This window comes from Typopeltis vanoorti, chromosome 4 (genome assembly GCF_054136105.1).
Source record: "Typopeltis vanoorti isolate ZY-2024b chromosome 4, IOZ_Tvanoo_1.0, whole genome shotgun sequence".
Classification (NCBI taxonomy): Eukaryota; Metazoa; Arthropoda; class Arachnida; order Uropygi; family Thelyphonidae; genus Typopeltis; species Typopeltis vanoorti.
This window is the reverse complement of record NC_143552.1, coordinates 69,073,272-69,097,794: the sequence shown is the minus strand read 5'-3', so window position 1 is coordinate 69,097,794 and position 24,523 is coordinate 69,073,272. Positions and strand designations below refer to the sequence as shown.

General features: G+C 34.2%; 1 protein-coding gene across 4 annotated transcripts in view; it reads left to right on the top strand.

Moving 5' to 3' along the window:
- LOC150107391 (sister chromatid cohesion protein DCC1) overlaps positions 1 to 21,124 on the top strand; it is a 280,847-nt gene extending 259,723 nt beyond the window's left edge. For all 4 annotated transcript variants that reach the window (XM_090391252.1, XM_090391253.1, XM_090391251.1 and 1 more), the window contains exons 11-12: positions 3,746 to 3,808; positions 20,878 to 21,124. In XM_090391252.1, coding sequence (XP_090247378.1) covers positions 3,746 to 3,808; positions 20,878 to 20,986 — 172 coding nt within the window. In that variant the 3' untranslated portion in view covers positions 20,987 to 21,124. The remainder of the gene's footprint in view (positions 1 to 3,745; positions 3,809 to 20,877) is intronic.
- Positions 21,125 to 24,523: the final 3,399 nt, after the last annotated feature.

Below are 24,523 nucleotides of genomic sequence, written 5' to 3'. Positions count from 1 at the left end.
AAGATGAAAGAATGAACCTATTGTTATAGTTTTTGAACAACTTGAGGTTGTAGTTCTGATTGGAAGAACTGTGTGGAGTAGACTGCTTGCAAACCACAGATCTAGATGGAATAAGAGTGAGTGAATGTTGACAAGCAATTGCTCACATGTTTATGGCTTGAGGAAAATTGCAGGAAGGTTACAGCCAATCATTGGAACAACACCTCTGAAAATAGAAGAGGCATACAGAAACAGAATCTATGAGAAGTGATTGGAGTGAGTTTCCGCAAGGGGGGGGGGATCACCCTCTTGCAGAAACTTACTCTCTCTCTCTCTCTCTCTTTCTGAAATTGTCACCAAGCCAGTTAACTGGCTTGGTGACAATTTCAGAAAGGTTTTTGTGCCACCACCCACGTATATGTGAACAGTATTCAAAGTTAGGGTAGATTTGGAATTTCTGCAGGTGAATGTCTTGAGTAGAAAAAATCACCTAGTTTTTTGGAGACAAAGGAGGTTATAGGTGTCAGTCAGACCAAGAAAGTAAATCTGATTTTGTGTGGAAATCTCTATATTATCAACATTGAGGGAAGAGAAGGTGAAGTGTGATCTTTCTTGCATCACATAAGACAATTATGTTTTGATATTGAAATCGACAAGGCTTTAATCACTCCATCTGATCATTGGAGATCATTGTTTTAATATGTACCCTCAAGGTGGATAATATAATAATAATATGACAGTACTACAAGATCACATTTACATTATTACTAATCTCTTATCGGCAGTCTTCCTCCAAAATTGTCTGTTACTTGTCAGCAATCTGATATTCTTGTCTGATATTTCAGTTTTCTAGGCTACTTCTGGTTTAGATTAGACCACTTCTGGTTTAGATTAGGAAAGATTAGCAAAGCAGATGCTTGACACCAAGCATCTGCTTTGCTAATCTTTCCTCTCCCATTCTGTTTAAGTGACCATATCACCTTAGGTTAGCTTTGCTCACATGTTCTTGAATGCTAATAATATAAAGTTCTTTCCTAATATCTTTATATATATATATATATATATAGTTGTCATTAATGTCATCTGTTTACTCCCTTAATTTTTCTTAGAACTCTTATACCTGTAGTCTCTCTTGTTTGATCAGGAGTTTCATTTTTAACCAAACTCTCAAGATCCATGACTTAAAACTGGTTTAAACACTGTCTCATATACAGATAGTTTGGTGGTTTAATTAATTTCTCTCGTATTCCATATAAATTTATTCAGTTAACTTCCTACCATTCTTTGCTAATTCCATTGTCTATTTCCATACTTATTCACCATCTTCAATGAAAACTGTACCTAAATAGTTGAAATATTTTACTTATTCTGTAGGTTCTTCATTCAGAACTAAGTTGAAATTTTCTATATTCCCTCCCATTTTCATAGTTTTGGTCTTTTTATTGCTGATTTTCATGTCAAATTTGTTACAGCTGTTATCAATTTAGTTAGAAAGTCATGGAGACTTGCACTGGATTTGTTTAGGAGTACATCATCTACATAAAGCAGAGAGGTAGGATTGATATCTCTATTTCTGGTATCAGGTTTAATGCCACTTTCTTTCATAATGTAATCCATATAGATGATGAATAAGAGTGCAGATAGCATTGCACCCTTGTCTGAATTATGCAATCTAGCCAATGCATAATTCAGAAGACAATCTGTGTTTAAAACATTGATTATGAAACATTTTGTAGTGTGGATTGTAGACTATACACAGTGTAAGATTGTAATTTGATAAGTTGGCCTTTGTGACAGATGCGATAATTTTTTATGTAATTCCTACCACAGAATTAGCCTATAGTTATGTGTTGATACAAAAAAAGAAAAAAGTAATCTTTGATCTAGTTTTAAAGCGTTTTGTCATCAGGTTTACACAATTCACATTAATGAACTGGCAGTCTCTTCTTCCTTTTCAATTTAACACTGTTCTCACTATTTGAAGCTGAAATGTATGTTTTTACATGCTTACAAGAAAGTGAGAAAAGTGGTAGTCATTTTGGTGTAGCATTAGCACTCATGGAATTACCTGTAGAGAATGCATAATTCAGAAACAGAGAATATATGAGAAAGTCTGTGATATCGAAGTCGACATCTCCTACTTAATTTCATGATTTATCCATACAACACCCTCCTCTAAACAAGATGAAATTTCACTTCTTTGGTAACTAATCTCTTATTTATTGGTATAAACATCACAAACATCATTTCCTCAACATCCAAGATAGTAAAGTTTCTCTGTTACTGCTGGTATTATTACTCTACCCTGAAAAACCATTAATCTTATACAAACTGCATTAATTGAATCAGTGCATAGTGTTCTAACATTCATGTTGGCTTTATGAGTTAGTGTTAAAGAGAACGGTTTGACTAATTAATGCCCTATCTCTCAATGATTTACTCTGTACTCATTCACATAATGTTCATTTTCTACTCTGTGTCCTTAGAATTGGCATAGTTACCAAAAAATAAATTAATTAATTAAAAAAAAAGTTTTATGCATGGCATAAACTGATTTTTGTAATTCCTTCAGTGCTTTTTTTAAACAAATTTTTAAATTAAATATTAATTGACATGTTAGATTTTATACAGGAATTCCACAAAATAATGCTAATATTTTAAATGAAAGTTTTTAATGACAGAGATTAAGATATAGTGTCAACAAATATTGAATGGCATTCTGGAGCGTAGATTTTTTATTTGGGCGAACAAATTCAATGTGAGCTTCGTGTGTACTCTGATACATCCAACCAAAAATTTAGCTTTTGCCACATGCATTTCAACATTTCTGGAGTGACTAATAGCTACAGCATTTCTAATATTCTCTTTTAATGTTGTAGTGAAATCTCCTTTCATATGTAATCTTATAAGAAAAAAACAAATATAAAATTGTAAGATCAGTACTACAAGGTGGCCACAAAATTTTCCCTTTCTTCCTAACCGCCTAATTTGGAAATAAGCATCCAAAGTTTGCACTGTGTTTCCAAAATAAAGGTGTTGCATCTAGCTGGAAAATATCAGTTCATTCCTCAAACTGTGAAAATAATTTATTTTGTTATAATTTTTCATTTTCATGACAAAGTGGAATTACATTAACTTGGTCATTGAATCATGGTTACTGTCATAATTACAATAAAGGCTTTTATTTAAAAGAAAACTTTATTTATTCAGGCACTCTTGGAAGTGTGTCAGCATAGAAAAAAGATTGGCACTTTTTATAAAAATAATTATGAAATAAATACTTCATAGTATTTGATCTTTTAAAACAACTGAATTGTCCTAAAAATTGTTATTTATTTTTATTTCTTACTGAAATGTAGGAAAGTAAAATTTTTAACCAGATGTGTTGTGAATCCTTTTAATGATGGAACGCTGACAAAAATTTTTCATGTTAAAGTTATTCAGTTAAATGATGGTCTTCTTAGCATTCTAACTTCTAACAAATATTATTATGTTAAATTAATTTATAAGTTACTTAATGGGTGGCAGTGGAAGAATTTATTGCAGAATATTCTTCCTTTCAATTATATTTTAAAAAGTAAAATATTTGAATTGATTCAAGTATTATACACATGCACATCTACAGAAAGATGAATGGACAAAGCAACCCTAACAGGTATCAGTATTCTTGCAAATCATCTAAAAACAGAGTGATTTGTTTTATAATCTGAATAAAAATTTGTGATTTTTGATAATTAATTAAAAGACATTTTTGATAATGCTTCAGGTTTATTGCACTATTCAAGACAAAAGAAAAATGGACTTATAATGACATATGCCCATACATAAGGTGAGAGGACTATAAATTGTTTTATTTTTGCAATAATAAAAAAAAGTATAATAATAATTAAATTACAGTATATGCAGAATTTATTAGATCACTATTGAGAGTTTTTTCACTTTGTTATACTATAAATTAAAGATGCCAAGAAATTATATTATTGTTTAATCCTTTATCCAAGTATAAGCAAACAATGTTTGCTTGTGAAGTATCTTCACAACTGGACTACTTGTATATAGAGGCTAATGACTTCACATTGCTTGTCTTAGTATCTCATAATGCAAAGTATGTTTGGATGTGTATAATGCTGTGCATTATTCAAGGTCCACTACCCAGACCAGTTTTTCACCTTTATTAAGACATGTTGAAGTGGAGATACCTCTCCAAAAACTATGTGTGATCTACAAGATCACTCTAAATCTCACTGAGTGATCCTAAAGGATCACTTCTAAACTTGCATCAATCCAGAACAGGAAACAGTGGTTTTACCCAGTGACAGGCAAAAACCAGCAACCAAGCAAAGCCTCTCTACTCCTTGGGATGCAGGCTACCATCAGTGGGAGCCAAACCCAGAAGAAATACCCAGTTTGAAGTAATGCAGAAGTCATATATTTCTCATACAAGTAGACAAAAGGTGTTGCACCTTTTATTAAAATACTCTGGATTAGAGATAGATGTTGAAAGTTTTTCACTTGGTTATATTATAAATTAAAGAGGCCAAGAAATTATATTCTTGGTTTAATCCTTTATCCAAGTGTAAGCAAACAATGTTTGCAGATGAAGTATATTCATGACTGGACTACTTCTATATAGTTACATAATTCATATCATTATACACATCAGTGTATAATGCAATGCAATGCAAGTGATGTTCACATCACTTGCATTACTTTTCATTTTGCATTTCTTCAAACGTTGAAATAAAATGTCTACTTAATATCTCTTTTTATTTACTATTCACTTGCTGACAGTCTCACTTTTCCAGTCTAAGGATTCATCTCATTAAGCCCTTTTCAGAATTCTCTGTTAATACATTCCAACTGTCAAGTTTTCCCGAAACAAATTTCTCTGGTTTGCATTCTCAGACTTCCATTCTCTATTTTCCTGTTTTTCTTCTGTTACCCAGGTACCATGTGATCTCCTCAGTGAGCATGCATACTTCTTCCCTTAAGTCTCAAGTGAGAGGCTAAATAGTAATGCCTGACACTTTGTCATTGTTGATTAGGGGACTGAACAGATGTCATCAATGGCAGTATCATATTAAAAATTGAGGATATTAAGAAACAACTTGACATTGTTAGCATTTAGGTTTTCAGAATAATCTCATGTGGTATGGCCACTGAAACAGAATGAGAGATGAAAGATTAGCTAAACAAGTGTTCTTTGCCAGGATGGCAAGAAAAAGACCAAGATGTGTGTGGATTGATACAGTAAAAAGTGCCTTAGAAGACAGAAATGTAAGATCTGATAATATTGTAATGTTGACAGATAACAGGCTAATCTGGAGGGTAATTATTATTAGGAAGTTAGTAATGATGTAACTTTTCATGTAGTACTAACATAAGATTCTAAATTTGTGTTAATTGAAGTAACAATTTGTATATCTTTTGGTTCTCTCTAAATCATTGGCATTCTGTAAATTATAGAGCAGATAATGAGGAACTCATTTTTTAAGTCACATTTCACATCCACAATAATGAAAGTATATTGTCCTGCTATGCATATTCATGAATTTCTTCTTAAATCATCACCATGATTAATGGAGTGTTCATTTTTTTATTCTTCTCAGATGTAAAGTGGTGGTGGTCACCTTACTGTTTCACACCCTCTCCCCCTGCATGCCTTATATCTTAGATCAACTTGAAAGCATTACTATCTGCAAAACTTAATCAGACTTTTTGTTTTTTGCATTTTTATGTTGGAAATATGCATGTTGTTTAGTGTCCATTGTTCAAATTATTATTAGCTCTTCCCTTTTCTTCAAATTTTTCCAAAATACTTTTATGTGGCTGGAATTCATCTTTTACTCTGTATTATCTATCCCTCTTCATTAACTCAATAAAAACTTATTTCATACTAGATCTCATAGGCACAAATAAGTTTCATTATGAAATTTTCCATTTGGAAATTTGCTCATCGCTCTGCTTGAATTGCCTTCCATTCAGAAAGTTTTATGTTTAGTTTGATGTTTTTAGTTTCATGATTCTTAAATAAATCATCTTATTATTTAGAAAGAACTCACTTATTTTGGTCTTCTTAATCTCAAAAACACTACTTATGTCAGTATGGTATTCTATTCCCATAATTCCTTTACTAGCTTCACTTCATTTCCATTGATGCTTCTTACCCTGAAGATGTCTATGTTTAGTTCTGTTGAGGTTTTCTAGTGGTTGACTTTATTGTTAATGCTAGTTTTCTGACAGAAGCTATAAAAACTCTGGAAAAACTGTGCTATGTCCCAGCCAGCTTGATATTTACCTGATTAATATTAAAAAAAAAAACATCTTGGTAAGCAAATTTCAATCTGCAAGTGGAGAGGACTATTTTTTTTTTCAACAAAATTATCTGAATTGTTACTTTATGTTGCTGTTATCATATACAGTCATTGTGTGTGTGTGCGTATATATATATATATATATATATATATATAAAGGTCTTTTAATAAATACCATATTTTTCCGTGTATAAGACAATACTTTTTTCTAAAATTTTTAGACCAAAAATTGGGGGTCGTCTTATACACAGGGGAGGGGAGGGTAATCGGTTGAGAGACCTGCAGTTGCTGTGGCGAAACTGCTGGTACCTTATCTTCGAGAACAGGCTTCCGCCAATCACTAGCCTTTGTTAACTCTGTCGATTGATGTCATTAATGGCTGATTCTGAATAAACCAATTCAGAACTCTGAAAGCATTCATACATCTGCAACTCCTTGGCAGGGTAAGTTAATGCATTAATAATATTTTGAGCACTAGCCCATAAAAATGTCTGAAAATAAAAAACGATGAAGAAAATTATATGCCTGGAACTGAGAGTGATGCATAATTTCTTAGTATGTACCTTAAAAATATTACCTAATTACTAAATATACTTTGAATATTTAAAAAAATATCAAATGTGTTCTGTTTTATGTTTAAAATATTGATTTCTTAATTTTGGGTTTGAAAAAGTAGAGTTCATCTTATACCTGGGAGCGTCTTATACACAGAAAAATACAGTAATGTGTTATGACCCCTTGTTTTTCATGAAAATGAATGTTAAACAACACTTCAACAAAAAACTTGAAAAATAAAAAAATTAACAATTTCTCTGTTAAAAATCTCCAAACACCTTTTATTCCTGAAAGGAGAAGACAGTACTATTAAGCCCTAGCTCGTTTGGAAACTGGGAATCAGCCAGTCTCTACTCTTAGCCAATCACAGATAGCTGCCACAAGACTATCAGTGATTTTTAGCATCTGGGCAAAAAAGAGTATGTGAGTCAACTTTTGGCATCTCGTGGCTTCTAATCCTAACACTATATAGTATCGTCTGAAGTAGTTAGAAGTTAATATTTTCGTGAGTTATAGGATTAAAAACCCAAGTTTCAGGGAGAAGAACTATCTTGTACTGGAGATAGACTAACTCAAGAACTGGGTATAGAAAAGCTTAGGAAAGAGTGCTTCTAGTGAGCAACTAAAACTGAACTTAGAATGGTCTTTATTCATGTTGCCTACACTGTGGGTGCAAATGCCATTTCCACAGGGCTACACAGACCTTTTAGCAATTTCTGTGAAATGTATATATACAAATTTGTGGGACACCTCAAAAAATTTCACTTAAACACAGTCATCCAAAAAAATTTAATTTAAAAAAATCCTTAAAATTATGAAAATTGCAAGATTATAATAAATCTAAATGGAAATAAAATGTTAAATCTATAAACCTTTTAGAAGCACTAGCTTTGATTTTTGTTGAAACAAATTCATCAGCATTACTTTTCTTTTTCCTTTTTTTTGTTAGTTTATCATAATTAGGTAAAGCAATTTATCGATTCAAAATATATGATGTGATATACTTTACTATCTTGCATAGCATGAGATGAAATTTTGTTTTCTCTTTCTCGCTCTCTAATTGGAAATAAAAAAAAGTATATAAATATGCAAAATGTAAGTGAATGTTTGGTGGGCTAGAAAAAATACTTAGAATGTACATTCCTGAAAACCTGTTCTATGGCATGACATCATGGGTTTTTCAGTGCTTTACCCCTAAGTAAATACTTGTTGTATGTAGGTGGTATCAGATTTCACGCATATGAACTGGAAAAAAATTTTTGTGTACCTTGGATAATCACAGTTGAGTAGATTCAACAAGATGAAATGATAAATGATATGAGGTAAGTGTATCTCCATCCTGGACACAAGAAAGACGTAACATATGCCTTCATTTGGAACTTAGGTTGAAATCCTGTCTGGGATATGAGGAACTGTTATAAGGGCTTTCCAACTGGCTGATTAGCCAGTCTCATATGCATGTAGAAAGAGTTCTCTTCCAGTAACATGAGTATCGTGCAAAACAGGCAAACCAACCTAAAACACACACACAATTAACATAATGCGCTGTTTTAAGGATACTTGTGACATAAGACTGAATGATATATGCATGTAAACACAAGAAAGATGTTTAATTAACCAAATATTTCGGTCTGGAAATAGCAGACCATCCTCAGTGGTAATACAAGAACAGTTTTAAAAAAATACAACGCTAGAATACTAACATTAGATCGTTAAAAATAGAACATGCCGCGTGATGTTATATCACTAAGTATTAAGTATAAAACAGAATATTTTAAAGTAGAGACATGATGTCTCTACTTTAAAAAAAAAAAAAAATTAATGAGTAATCTTGATTAGACTTTCCCAGATTTTTGATATAGATATACAGTCATTACGATTCAGGTTGGGACGATGGAGCAAGGCCTCCACACTTTCCTTGAACAAACATTCGAACCTATAACGGAATCTATGTAAGAGGCGAGTCCTGGACCAAAAGATGCTGTGGTCAGTTTCAATCCCGTGTTGAGCCAATCCAGACTTTTCAGGTTTGTTGTGTAGAATGGAGGATTGATGTTCTTGGATTCTTTTTTCAAGAGAACGTCCAGTCTGTCCAAAATAGGAGAGATCACCTAATTTGGACAAACTGGACGTTCTCTTGAAAAAAGAATCCAAGAACATCAATCCTCCATTCTTCACAACAAACCTGAAAAGTCTGGATTGGCTCAACACGGGATTGAAACTGACCACAGCATCTTTTGGTCCAGGACTCGCCTCTTACATAGATTCCGTTATAGGTTCGAATGTTTGTTCAAGGAAAGCGTGGAGGCCTTGCTCCATCGTCCCAACCTGAATCGTAATGACTGTATATATATATCAAAAATCTGGGAAAGTCTAATAAAGGTTACTCATAAATTTATTTTTTTTTTTTTTCAATCATGTCTCTACTTCAAATATTCCGTTTTATACTTAATACTTAGTGATATAACATCACACGATGTGTGTTATTTTTAACGATCTTTGTTAGTATTCTAGCTTGTATTTTTTTAAAACTGTTCTTGTAATATCACTGAGGATGGTCTGCTATTTCCAGACTGAAATATTTGGTTAATTAAATATCTTTCTTGTGTTTACGTGCATATATTATTCAATTAACATAATGTTCTAACCACTTAGGCATAATTGCTGGTTTCATAATTTTAATCATAACTTATATATAGTTTCTTTATTTCTTCAATGATAATAATCTTTGTTGTTGAGTGGAGAAAGGAACAATCCTTCTCCCCAAAAATTGGAGAATGATTGTTGAGGAATTATAAAATGAAAATGAAATGGGTAAGAATAGTGTGATAGTAGGAGGTGTTTATATTGATAGTTGTGGGTTGAGAGATAAGAATTCCTCAAAGAAGGTAAACGATGCTCTGTGTTTGTGATACATAATATAAAATTTCAGTGATTGTATTTTATTAACAGTAATAATGGTAAGGATCAAAGCTGATAACTGGGAGAAGCCTCCACATAGCCTCTTAAGGAATGTAGAAAACTGAGCAGGGCTTCTGATCAAATGTTCAGTCTTCACTTTCTCATAGTGCACTGCCATTACATTACTAAGTATCTACCTAGATACTGAACAAATAAGTATGGACTGGCAGTTTGAGATTTAGCTGACCAAAATTGTATTCTTATTAGCTTAAATTAAAATACAAAATGATGGTACGTGGTAGAATTTCTTGTCAGCTAGAGCAGTGGCAGTTAAACAAGGGCCATTGCTGTTTTTGTTAAGAAACCAAGACAAACAGCGGAAAGTCATTTATTGGAATAATCTCCACAAACTCCAAATCACTATCAGCAGAATTCAAGATTGGCATCATCAGCAGAAAAGAAATGGCACTGGCAGAAGAACTGTACCAGGTCAACATAATTGGTGTTACCAAACAAAGAAAGCAATAACTAAATAACCAATATAAGATGTCATATGGAAAGGAAGAAATAGCTATAGTATTGAACACTAAACATAAGATTCTTGAATGGTGGGCAGAATCAAGTAGAATGATGTGTACAAATATCAGAATGTGGAATGGGGAGCAGCCAGCTGACATATCAAAGAAAAAAGTTGGTCCTTTTTATAGATCTAAACAGCAGAGTATGAAATGATTACCAGATATATCGTATGGTGCAAAAAATTCAGTACAAAACTTCGGCATCCCCCCCCCCCCCTTCAGTACAAGCACTATGAGATTTGACTGCATGCATATTAATAGGAGAGCACATGTAGTCTCTGTCATTACATTTAGCTGCAGCACCGGTGTTGACATTGGAAGAAAAGACATTTATTGGTGAACATTATTTTTGTTCATATGGAGTTGGTAAAGCAAATGGTCCAAGTCTACGACATGTTTATGAGCAGTTTGTTTGTCGTTTCCATAGGTGTGCTCCAAGCAATGGTGCCATCGTTGCCTTTATTGAGAGGCTCCGGCATACTGGGAGTGTTCTGCCACAATGCAAAAGGTGTTCAGGTAGACCACGAATTGTTACACAAATGAGAATCATGGAATGTGCTGGAGTAAGTGTTATAGTCTCCAAAACCCAGCTAATGCCGAGCAGCGGTAAAACTTGGGATGCTAAGGCGGTCACTACAGAGAATCCTTAAGAAGCTAGGTACTTTCTGTAGGTCATTCAGGTGGGTCAATGTTTAACAGCAGTGGATTATGCTGCATGGTGGGAATACTGTGCACGCATGCTAGCCAATGTCTATGAAGAGCCATCCTTCCTCCATAATGTCTGGTTCTTGAAGGAAGCACATTTCCATCTAAGCGATCATGTAAACAGACGAACCTACAGGTTTCTTGGTTTCTCGAACTGAATTTGTCCAAGAGAAACCTCTTCACAGTGAGAAGATCACTGCATGGTGTGTGGTTTCTCCCTATGTTATAATTGGGCCCTACTTCATTGAAGAGGGTGGTGTAACTGTGACCTTGAATAGCAAACACTATATCGAGAATGTGTTGGTTCTGTTCACCCACTTCCAACAGGAAGGAGCAACCTGTCGCACATCATGTGGTTCTAAAGCCTATTTATCAGAACTCTTCCTCAGGAGACTCATTTCAAGGTTCACAGAATTACTGTGAACCTTGGCATGGGTATTCTACCATGACCTGCATTCAAACCTAGATGAACTAAGGGATAAAATTGCACAATATGTCCAGCAGATGTTCCAACCCTTGTTCTCCAGGATGACAGAAAACCTTCACATGCACTATGAAACCGATCTTGAAAGTCAAGGTGCCTATTTCGAGCACATAATCTAATGCTTTTTTCGACCATTGCTAATGCTTTTTTCGACCAAGATTCCACTAATAGCTATGGATATACATATCATCATGTGTAAACATATATACAAGATCAGCTTTCGCTTCTTAGGCTGACTGATAGATCTAGCTTATCGTGATGCAAACGTATTACATCAGTAGTCTCCTCAACCTATAATAAACTTGGTGTTTTTTTATTCAAAACATTACTTCTCCTTTGCTCATCTCCTAACACTTTATAAGCAGTCTCAGACCCATCAATCTTGGAATATTGTTCTCACATTTGGGATGGTGCACCTGAAACCTTCCTGGGAATTCTTGATGATATACAGAAGAGGACAATGCTTAATACATGACCACTCTCTCAAAGACTACCTTCAGTCACATTCCCATAGATGCTCTGTTTCTGCAGTCGTATCTTATAGATACTTTCATGAGCACTGCTCTGCTGAACTTGCCAACATCCATATGCTTCCAACTTGAAACACACTAAATGAACTCCTCATCTTCCTTCCATACTTTTTTCCCCACTTGGTACAATCCTCAACTCTTTAACACGTTCATTGCCAGTCGCGTTATCTCGTGGACGTTGCTATCGAGTAAAAAAAATTTGGCCACCACACAAAATTCCAATTTTCAGCTTGGCAATGAACGTGTTAAGAAATATAACAGTAGCTACTTCTTTCTCCTTAATCACTTACACACACATGACACTTGTGTTATAGGCCTTGTGATCTTTCATATGTGGCACCATTGTAAATAAATAAAAATAACTCTAGTACAAATCTTTAGGATTTCTTAACTAAATTGAATGATTGCTGTAATAAATATGGTATGGAAATCAGCAATAAGAAGACAATGACTATGAAAAATGAAAAGCAAGAAATGTTGAAAACATCAATGATATTCTGAATGGAGACCCTATAGACCAAGTAAAATATTTCAGCTAATTAGGCACAATTTTTAGTGAAAATGTTAAATTAAACATGAAAATAGATAGCATCATAAGCAAAACTTGGAACTAGCTATATATGACAGTGCTCAAACCAATTTTAACTTATGGATCTGAGAGCTAGATTAGAAATAAAACAATTGATCAAAAACTGAAGGCCACAGATCAAGAGTGCTGAGAAAAGTTAGGGGGAACAGATGGTATCAATAGCAGAGTTATTAAGAATAGGATATGACGAAGAAACTTGACATTGTTAGTATTCAGCTGAATGTGAATAGAGCTAATTTCAGGCAGTAAACAGAATTCAAGAGGAAAAGTTAGCAAAACGTGTTATTTGCCAGAATGGCAAGAAAAGATGCAGAGGAAGACAAAAATTTAGGTGATTGATGCAGTAAGAAGTGCCTTAGAAGATCAAAATATGACAATATTAGAGTCCTGACAGCAAACAGATTAATTTGGAGGATAAACTGTTGACAGGAAGTTAGTAATGACCTTTCATGTAGTATTATTATGATATCCAGTATATTCCCTGAAAGTACATATTAAGAATTTGCTGATGATCAGGCTGACCTCTCTGCATCCTTCAACCTGTGCTGAAACCAAGGCAAATCTTGTCTTATTATATATTACAAACAGTGCATATACCTCCTATGATCTTTAACCAGAATGACATGAAAAATCTTCACGTCATAATACTAGTAAATTTCCTGCTGCAGTAATGGTAGTGTTTAGTTGTGCTAAAAACTTCTGCTCAAGGATTAACACCCATCCTGTATATTGTTTTTTTTACCTTTATAATTTGCCTCATCTGTCCAACAGCACCTAGAGGCTCATCAGTTAGCTATTACCAACATGGATTCCACAGCATATCTCCTATCCCATCTTTGAACACTAGCCAGGGAAAATCTTGGAAAAACTCATTCTTGATGTCTCCATGAGATATGTTTAAGTTGAGCATAGAGGCCTTCACACCAAGCTGCTGTCTTACAATCTCCCTCCTTCCTTTTGTGACTGAACTGCCAGATATTGTGGCAGATGGTTTCCTCTCATTAGAGAGAGAGAGAGTCATTGCTGGTGTAACCCAGGTTTCTGTGCTTTCACCAGCAGTCTTCCTCTTATATACTAATGATCTTCTCTTACTAACTTCGAATCCTGTTCTTAGTTTTGCTGATAACATTATACTTCACTCTTCTTCATTTCATGAGAAATTTTGTTGTGCCCTGATTTAAGCTTGAAATTTTTCTATAACCAATGTTTTAAACACTGATCACCTTTACCATTCTCAAGTAAGATGAAGATAATTTAATGAATTTCAATGCCATGAAAACACAGTCGTGTCTTAAATTAAGGGGATAAAAATCGCTTATTATTTTACAGCCAATATGTGAAACTCTGAGATCGAAAACTACGATCTAAGAGTTCAATGCCGAAGAACTATCTGCGAATCCAAGCGTATGGTAGTACAACACCAAGGCAACTCGAAGCAAAGGTGGAGCAAGATCCCTCATTATCCTTGATATTTGTTCATAATGTAAAACACAGCTCCTAGGAGATGTAATACTACCTTATATTATGACGAAAGGTCACTACCCAGACCGGTTTCAACCTTTTTTGAGGTCTCATCAGTGAGTAGGTAGACCTGGATGATATCAGAGTTTAAGTGAAAAGAACTTACATACCTTCACCATACGAATGCCAGAAAGGTGTGCCCATATATTATAACTAAGATAAAAAGCCAAATGGCTATTTTTTTTGGCAAAGTTAATTAAATTAAGTGGATAAAAATCCCTTATTATTTTACAGCCAGTATGCAAAACTCTGAGATCGAAAACTACAATCTAAGAGTTTCATGCCGAAGAACTATCGGCAAATCCAAGCGTAAGTGAACACCTGGTAGTACAACACCAAAGCAACTCAAAGCAAAGGTGGAGAAAGTTCCCTCACTATTCCTTGATATTTTCTCATAATGTAAAACACAGCTCCTAGGAGATGTAATACTGCCTTACATTATGAGGAAAGGTCACTACCCAGACCGGTTTCAACCTTTTTTGAGGTCTCATCAGTGAGTAGGTAGACTTGGATGATATTAAAGTTTAAGTGAAAAGAACTTGCATACCTTCGCTATTTACCAGGTGTTCACTTACGCTTGGATTCGCCAATAGTTCTTCGGCACGAAACTCTTAGATCATAGTTTTTGATCTCAGAGTTTCGTATACTGGTTGTAAAAGAATAAGGGATTTTTATCCCCTTAATTTAATTAACTTTGCCAGAAAAAATAAAAATAGCCGTTTGGCTTTTTATCTTAGTTATAATATATAGGCACACCTTTCTGGCATTCGTATAGTGAAGGTATGTAAGTTCTTTTCACTTAAACGTGGATATCATCCAGGTCTACCTACTCACTGATGAGACCTCAAAAAAGGTTGAAACCGGTCTGGGTAGTGACCTTTCCTCATATTGTAAGGCAGTATTACATCTCCTAGGAGCTGTGCTTTACATTATGAGAAAATATCAAGGATAGTGAGGGAGCTTGCTCCATCTTTGCTTCGAGTTGCCTTGGTGTTGTACTACCATACGCTTGGATTCGCAGATTGTTCTTCGGCATTGAATCTTAGATCGTTATTTTTGATCTCAGAGTTTCGCATACTGGCTGTAAAATAATAAGGGATTTTTATCCCCTTAATTTAATTAACTTTGCCAGAAAAAAAAAAATAGCCGTTTGGCTTTTTATCTTAGTTATAATATGGGCACACCTTTCTGGCATTCGTATAGTGAAGATATGTAAGTTGTTTTCACTTAAACTTTGATATCATCCAGGTCTACCCACTCACTGATGAGACCTCAAAAAAAAGGTTAAAACCGGTCTTGGTAGTGACCTCTCCTCATAATGTAAGGCAGTATTACATCTCTTAGGAGCTGTGTTTTACATTATGAGAAAATATCAAGATAGTGAGGGAGCTTGCTCCACCTTTGCTTCGAGTTGTCTTGGTGTTGTACTACCAGGTGTTCACTTATGCTTGGATTTGCAGATAGTTCTTCGGCATTGAACTCTTAGATCGTTATTTTCGATCTCAGAGTTTCGCATACTGGCTGTAAAATAATAAGGGATTTTTATCCCCTTAATTTAATTAACTTCGCCAGAAAAAAAAAAAATAGTTGTTTGGCTTTTTATCACAGTCATGTCTTATTTCTTGGTAAAAAACAAAACAAATCTTACTGTTCTTACTTCACTCACCCCTAACTTTTGATAATAATCTGATCTCCATTGTAGACAGTTTTTCTCATCTTGGCTTGACTTTTGCATGTGCTTAATCTCTGGCAAACACGTCACATCCGTAGCCTACTGAGTTGCAATTTTTTTTTTTCTTTTTTTTCAAAACTCTGCCAAACCTTTAAACCTTCCTAAGGTTTAATGTCATGCAGATTTAAGTGGGCTATGCTATCCAGAATAGTTCAGCCACTTAAAAATGATCTCCTTCTCTTACATTTATGCTTATATGCATTACAGCTTTTATATAGATATTTTATAACTTTTATACAGATATATCCTCTGCTTTTCTCTAATTACATAAGAATACAAGAAACTGTGTTCAGCATCCGTACACAGTTCAGCTCAAAACCCATTGCATCAGCTTCTCATTCTCTTTCATTTCATCTACCTCTGTGCTTTGAAACAGCCTTTTCTAACTATTTTTTTCCAATAGATGCAATCTCCCAGCTCTTTGAGAAACACAATAACAGATTCTTTTTTTCTGCTTCTTAATTACTTACCTGCACAGTATAAAGAAAGAGAGAGAAATTAATAAATCTATTATTTGTTAATCACTCTGCATTTTAGTTTTTGTTATTATTAAAAATTATTGTTGTAGTTAAAGTTAAGAAAAATATGCATATATTGGTTATGGTTTCTGTTTTCTGTAATACTATGACTTATCTGTGGTAAAATTCTTCCTGTTATTATTCTTTTGGCACTTTGAGCTTGGAGAAAGTTATTATTGTTTAAGAAGAAAAGGTGTTGTCTAAACTTGATCACCTGGGTTATTTATTGCACATGGAAATTCTGAATCAAGATTTTTTAGGTATGCCATTATGCTTATATATAAGGTAATATATTTATACAGTGGTGCCTCGTACTTCAAACACTTGAGAACGCAAGAAATCTGATTCGCAGTTCGAATGGTGTTTCTAAGTTTCGAACTGTCCAGGAACTCCATTGGGCATGCTTCTCTCCCACCCCCCACTAATTTCCTTCACTCACTTTCCCATGCTTGCGCAGTGTGTGTCTCTCAGTCTGCTGTGCGTTGTCCCTTACTTTACACAGCCTAGTCATTGCACGATATGTTTGTGTAGAGAATTTTTAATTGTTTTTGGCATTTTTTTTATTGCCCATGGCATCCAAGAATGTAGAAAGAACAAAACCTAAAAGAAAAGTTGTAATATCGACAATTGAGATGAATAAAGAAATTATCATGAAACACAAAAGCGATACACGTTTGACGGATCTGGCGACGATGTTTAAAATGTCAAAGTTAATGATAAGCAGCATTCTTAAGAATAAGGAAACAATAAAAGCAGCAAATGTGGCTAATGGTGTGACAACATTGACCTCCATGAGATCACATGTTATTGAAGAGATGGAAAAACTCCTTTTAGTGTGGATAAACGAGAAGCAATTACGTGGTGACGTTATTACTGTGAGAATTATTTGTGAGAAAGCCAAACATCTGTATAGTGAACTTAAGAAATGCACACCTGAGACCAGTACTGAAAATGGGGAGTTTAAAGGAAATAGAGGCTGGTTCGATAAATTCAAAAAATGAACTGAGATCCATAGTGTTGTCATGCCCAGAGTGGCTGCGAGTGCCAATGTAGAAGAAGTGGACAAATTTGTAAAAACCTTTAAGGAGTACGTGGATAGTGAGGGATTTGTATCTCAACAGGTTTTTAATTGCGATGAAATGGGTCTTTTTTTGGAAAAAAATGCCCTAAAGGACCTATATCACAAAAGAAGAAAAGATGGCACTGGGATATAAATCTATGAAAGATAGAATTACTTTGCTGCTTTGTGGTAATGCTAGTGGAGACTATAAGATAAAGCCTTTGCTCGTTTACCATTCTGAAAATCTACCCATTTTTAAAAAGAACAATATCATAAAGAGCAAATTCAGTGTTATGTGGAGAGCCAACACAAAAGCGTGGGTTACCAGAGAGTTTTTCACTGAGTGGATTTATCAAGAATTTGCTCCCACTGTAAAAGCTTACCTTACTGAAAAAAATCTACCATGAAAAGCTCATCCCCCAAATTTAGAGGAGGATTTAGTGGGTGAATTCATTTCATCAAGATAAAGTTGTTGCTGCCCAACCACTTCTATCATACAACTCATGGACCAGCAAGTGATTTCAAACTTCAAAAAAACTGTATATTAAGGCTATGTTTCAAAAGTGCTTTGAAATAACCAATGCCACAGAACTGACTCTTAAAGAATTTTGGAAAGAGCATCACAACATTCTTCATTGATAAAGCATGGAAAGCAGTTTCTATTAAAACAATGATTTCTGCTTGAAAAAAACTGGCCAGATTGTATTTCAGTAAGTGACGTAGTAAGCTGTGAAGAAGAGTCTGTTGTAAATGAAATTGTGTCTTTGGGTAAAGCTATGGGATTAGAGGTGAGTGATGAGGATGTAGAGGAGTTAATAGATGATCATAAAACCAAACTCAGCACAGAAGAACTTCAACATCTTCACGATCAACAACAAAAAGAAGTGGGAAAATAAATTTTTTATGGAAGAGAAGGATGCCAAAGGATGCATTTCCAATGCCGACCTTCAGGAATTGTTCTCTGTTTGGGTTAGAACACAAGCTATTGTGGAAAAATTGTGACCAGAGATATCAACTTATTCGATGACAACGTGATGGGTTATTTTAAAAATATCAAAGAAAATCATCAGCACCAAACAACATTAGATAGAGTCTTCTCTGCAGAAAAAAGAGAACATGAATCAGCATTCTCAACTCCAGCTAAGAAGCAGAAAGAAAATGCTTAACAATGGGAGCATTATTTTCGTCTTTGGGATTTTTATATTAAAAAAAAATATTCTTCACTGTTATTTTTATGTTGTAATAATTAAAATTAATAAAATAAATATAAGATTATTTTGTTTAATTTTTTCTAAGTTATTAACATTAAAAAACCTAAAAAAGATAAAATAAAAAAAAATTATTGAAATTTTTTGGATATGGGAACGGATTATTTCGCTTTCCATTATTTCTTATGTAAAATCTTGATTCGGACTTCGAACGATTCATAGTTCGAATGGGTTTCTGGAATAAATTAAATACAAACTACGAGGCACCACTGTATAAGTATTATATATTACCTTATATAGAAGATAATATATAATATAGGTAATTATGCTTATATGTAAGCATAATTACCTGTATGACTTTAGAGCAGTGCTTCCCAAACTTCTGGATGTCAGGGCCGTCTTTGGAAAAATTAAAATATTTCACAGCCCCCGTTGAAAAAAAAATCATAATATAGACATATATTATTATAATATTTATTGTATTTCTATTCAATACAAAACATACACAGCGAATATTACAAATATTACATTTTTAGCATCTTACATACACATTTGACATGGCACATTATCTCATATTTTTATATAGATAGATATATTGTTATTGTACATTTGCAGTACAAGCACATGAAACGTAAAACGATTAGTAATAAAGAAAGAATTAAAAACATAAAAAAAGTTTAATAACAATTTAATGTAATTGATGTGGTTTCAATACATACTGCTATACAAAAAGTCAATATCAAGTGAAATATTTGAAACTGCAATTCTTAGATTTCTGCTTTGAAATGAAACTTATATGAATAAGCATATATTTACTAATATTCATTAAGCGCCGAAATATGCAGGAAGCAAAATTTGCGAACCCTCACCACTGTGCGATTTTTTATGTTAAAATATAAAAAATAACAAAAAAGAAATAATAAAAATTACATTTCTTTTAAGATAAAAAAAATTCTACTTAGTCTTAAAATATTTTCAATTTGTTTTCATTATTTCACGGCCCCCTCAACAAAACCTATGGCCTCCAAAGGGCCGTGGCCCACAGTTTGGGAAGCGCTGCTTTAGAGTATAAAGCTAATTACTCGCACTGGGTAACAGTGCGAGTTTCATACTTAAACAAAACATAATAGAAATTACTTTGGAATCCCTTCTAACATCCATTGTGTTGGATAGAACTTGAATATTTTCCTCTGTGAGAGAAAATTAGTATTAAACGCAAATTTAGACACTAATGTAATTTCTTTTAAGTTTTTTTTTTATAACTTAGGTTTTCTTATATACATTATTCAAGTTCATCATGTAATATAGCAGTATAATTTTAGTCTTTAGTGTTACTTTATTATTATTATTGGGTAGAGCAATAGTGAATCCACATGATGTCAAAATTTTGCAGGGTGATTTGGATAGATTGTAAGACTGGGTTAAGGAGAATGGATGTCAGTTTAATGTGGCAAAGTGTAAGATTATGCATTTTGGGGTGAAAAGAATAGCAGCAGTATATCTCATTGGTGGAACTGTACGCAAGGAGATTGACGAGGCCAGGAATTTGGGAGTGTTGGTGGACAGGGAGTTGAAGTTTAGGGGGGACATTGCAGAAGTGGCTAAATCAGCTCATCAGATCACTTGGTTACTGAAGAATACTTTGACGAGCAGAGACAAGTCAGTTATTGTTCCTCTTTATTGAGCCTTGATAAGACACCATCTTGACTACTGTGCCCAGATCTGGGCACCAGGGTTTCTTTTTGATGGGGAGGAGGTAGAGAGGATCCAGATCAAGATGATAGCAGGTCTATGGAATGAACCTTATGAGAACAGGTTGAAGATATGTGGGTTACAGAAATTGGTTGATAGGTGGGTTTTTACAGGATTAATTCAGAGGAAATTTTTCAGAACAGTTCTGGTGGTGAGAGAACTAGGGGCCATCCATGGAAACTGGGCAGGAGTGTGGTTAGCAAGGGTGTTAGAACTAGGTTTTTTGCTTGAAGAGTGGTGAATGAGTGGAATAAGCTGCCAGTGTCTGTTATGGGTGCCATGATTGTGAGTGAGTTCAAAGCAAAGTATGATAGTTACTTTGTGGATGCTGAATAGTTGTTCTTGATATGATGTTTAGGGCCTCCCTCGATGAGTCTAAGGACTCCTTGGAGTTGCCTGTAATAATAATTATTATTATTATTATTGATGCTAAATTTTTGTTATTTTATAGTGATATGACTACAGAAAACCAGAATGTGAATGCCCTTCTTACCAGGTACACTCGTTCTTCAGTGTTGAACGGAATTAAATTCTACAGTTCCAAGTGGTCCATTGTTTGAAAATTGTAAAATATAGCAAATAATAAATAAAATTAGAGAATATTTTTTTTTATGAAATATTTTCTTATCTGTTTATGCTTCCATATATCATTCTAATTTTGATTTAAGCCTGATCCTAATTATCTGTATTTGTTTTGAACACCTTTATAAACCTTTAACTAATATGACATCCAAAGTTTCCATGATAAGCAATATGCTTAACTTAATTTATCATGTTAAGCATATGGTTTATCATGGGAACTTTGGATAAGTCATATTAATCAAAGGTTTAAGGTGTTAAAGTATTACTTCTTTAAGAACTAATAAATTGATTTATTATTATTATTATTATGCTGTGGAGAAGGTTAATCCCATCTACTTAGTCTATGTGTCTGTCATTTGGGTGTATTCCGGCCAGTTTGCTTGTCTTGCTGGATGAACAGTCATTTTCTGGGTGAGAAGAAAGAAAAAAACATGCTACTACTGTCATTTGAGACTGGCTAACTCATCTTCAGTTGAAAAATATGTAAAAAGGCTCTTTGTATCCTATCTGTGTCAAATCCTAGTCATCCAAAAGACATCATTATATGGTTTTTATAAAATGTTATTGACACTCTTTTATATTGCAGCCATTCTTTACAACTCTCTTTCTGGGGTAATTCATTTCTTGTCATTTTTTTGTAATTACAAATGGACACCTCACCTCTGGAAGTGTGAGGTATCTTTCTCATATACTTCACTGCACAAAACTTACTTGCTTTCAAACATGCTCACACCCAAGAAACATTTGCCATCACAGCCAAAAGTATTCATTTATCTACTTTGCATCTGCTGTTACCAGCTCAACAAATACCATGTAGATTTGTGACAGAATTCAGAAAAATAAAGTGCAGATATTCCACTCTCCTTTCTTTGATCATTGAATAGAATAGATGTGCAACAGCCAAAAGCATTTGCAGATAAGCTAGTTAAAATTTCCAAAACATCAGATTCAGTTTATTTCAATCATTCTGAAAGATCACAACACCCTTTTTGAGAAAGATTGAAAGCTACTTTGGTTCACTATTGAAAGCTACTATAGAATACTATACATGATATTCATTATGAGGTGTTTAAACATCTCTCACCATAATTCATGGATCAACTGATCTATTTATTGAACAGAATTTTCTATGAGAATGAACTTTTGAAATCCTGGCAAAAGGCAGTTATTATTGGCTTATGAAATCATCATTCTACAAATACCACTGGAAGAAGCATCTTAGAGATGCTTTCTTAAAACACAAGTACTTTGTATCTGATTTCTATGATGTGGAAAAAAAAGTGTTGGACACATCTTAAAGGCTTGGTATATTGAAAAACCTACACAGTTTTATTAAAAACTTTATATCTAATGGAATCGTACAAGTCTTATTCTAGCTGTCATGGTTAATCAAGTGCTTAACACACCTACTCTTCAACCAACAGGCTGCAGATTCAGATCAAGCCGTGGGCATGGATGTTTGTGATTGTCTTTAGGCGGAAGATGAGTTTCACTGTCCAGCATGAGACCACTGTCCTGTTTACTAGAGGCGTGAAGTGGGTTGGAAAATTTCCATGTTTAGTTGCCCTCTACAACAGCTAGCAAGTGCCACCATCTCATGGTCCCTAACCCAACACAATATTTTTAATGTTTGAAAAAGTGCAGGTTCAACGGTCGATTTTCTTGAGTTTACAGGACGAAAAACCCACTTCCCCATGCCCCTGGAAACTGAAGATGGTTGTGAGCCTGTTTTGGTTTGCTTGGAATTGATCTGAGTTTAGGAAGAGTGGTAAAGCACATTTTTGTTAAATTTTTCAAAATTCTTAGTTTCTGGGAGAGCAAGCTGATGTACTGTAAAGAGATATAACCTTTGGAGTTGTCCTGTGTTTCTGCGTTGTTTTGAGGATGACGATATAGTTGTTTATTAATAGCTTTTGAAGCATAGCCATTATTTGCGAAGGTTCTTTTTAGATGTTGTAGTTCATTTTTTAGTTCCTCCTCATCTGACAGTACAGACCTTGCACGATGCACTAGAGTGGAGAAGATACCCAACTTCTGTGCTGGATAGTGGTGTGAGGATGCATTCAGTTATCTATCCATGTGCGTTGATTTTCTGAAAATCGAGATTTTTATGGAGTCAGATATCTTAGTAAGTTTGACGTCTAAAAAAAAGAGATCCATTTTCTTCAATTTCTATGGTCAACTTGATGTCTGGGTGGAAGTTGTTTAAGTGATTTAAAAAAATGTGAAGATTATCTATACCATATTCCCAAATAAGGAATATATCTTCAACGTATCGAAGCCATTTCTAGGTTTAAGTGTAGCAGAAGAGATTGCCTTTTCTTCGAAATCCTTGAAGAAAATGGTGGATAGTATTGGAGACATGGGGCTGCCCATTGCTAATCACTTATTTTGTTTATAAATTTTTCCTTCAAACTCATTTGAATATTCAGTTAATTCAGGCTACTGATCAAAGTAGCCTGAATTAACACAATGTGATAGCAGAGCAAACATCTTTTTTGAGTTCTTGTTACTTAAAATATTAAGAACCTCTTGCGTTGGAATATTTGTGAAGAGTGCTACCACGTCAAAGCTTGCCATGATATCTGAATTCTTGAGCTTTATATTTTTAATTTTAGAGACGAAGTCTTGAATTTTTGATGTAAGAAGGAGATTTTCCTGCAAAACCTTTTAAGCATGATGCTAGATATTTTGATAACCTATTTGTAGGTGAATCAATACTATCAACGATTGGCCTTAGTGGACAATTTTCCTTGTGTACCTTCGGGAGGCCGTATAATCTGGGGATGAGCAGATGTAAAGAACGGAGAGAAAGGTGTATGTTTCGTGGAAATTCCATGGTCTTTTTTAGAAGGTTGTTGGTTCTGTTATGTATCACCCTCGTTGGATCTCTCTCTATCTCCGAGTATGTATCTGACTAATAACGTTACGATTTTGTTATGGTAATCTGTTTTATTTAGGACAGGTGTTGCATTAACCTTGTCAGCTTGGAGGATGATGATATGCTTGTACTTAAGATTTTTAATGGTTAATCTTTCACCAGGGGAGATGTTATCAGATGGAGGTTTTGCGTTTGTGATCGTAAATATTGCCTCCATGCGAAGTAAACTCTCCTCTGTGGTAGGTATTAGTGAAGCAGCTTTCTCTATCTTAGTTAGAAACAATTCTCTTGGAATTGTTTTAGGCGAAAGGACAAAAGTGAGACCTTTTGAGAGAATTTTTTCTTCGTCATGATTAAGAATGTACGATGGTTGGCTTATTACTAATTTTTTGAGTCTTTCATGATGATTGTTAGGGGTGGGACTTTCTTGTGTTGATTTGAACGAATTAAACTTTCTAATTAGTTTTCTATTTTCTAAATTTCAAAAGAAAGCAGATCCGAGCCAGAAATATTCATAAACAATATGAAAATTGAACATACAACAGAATACAAATATTTAGGCACCTACTTTACTGCAGATGGAAAGCAAGATAAAGAAATAATAAGTACAGCCATAGCTGCAGATGCATTCTGG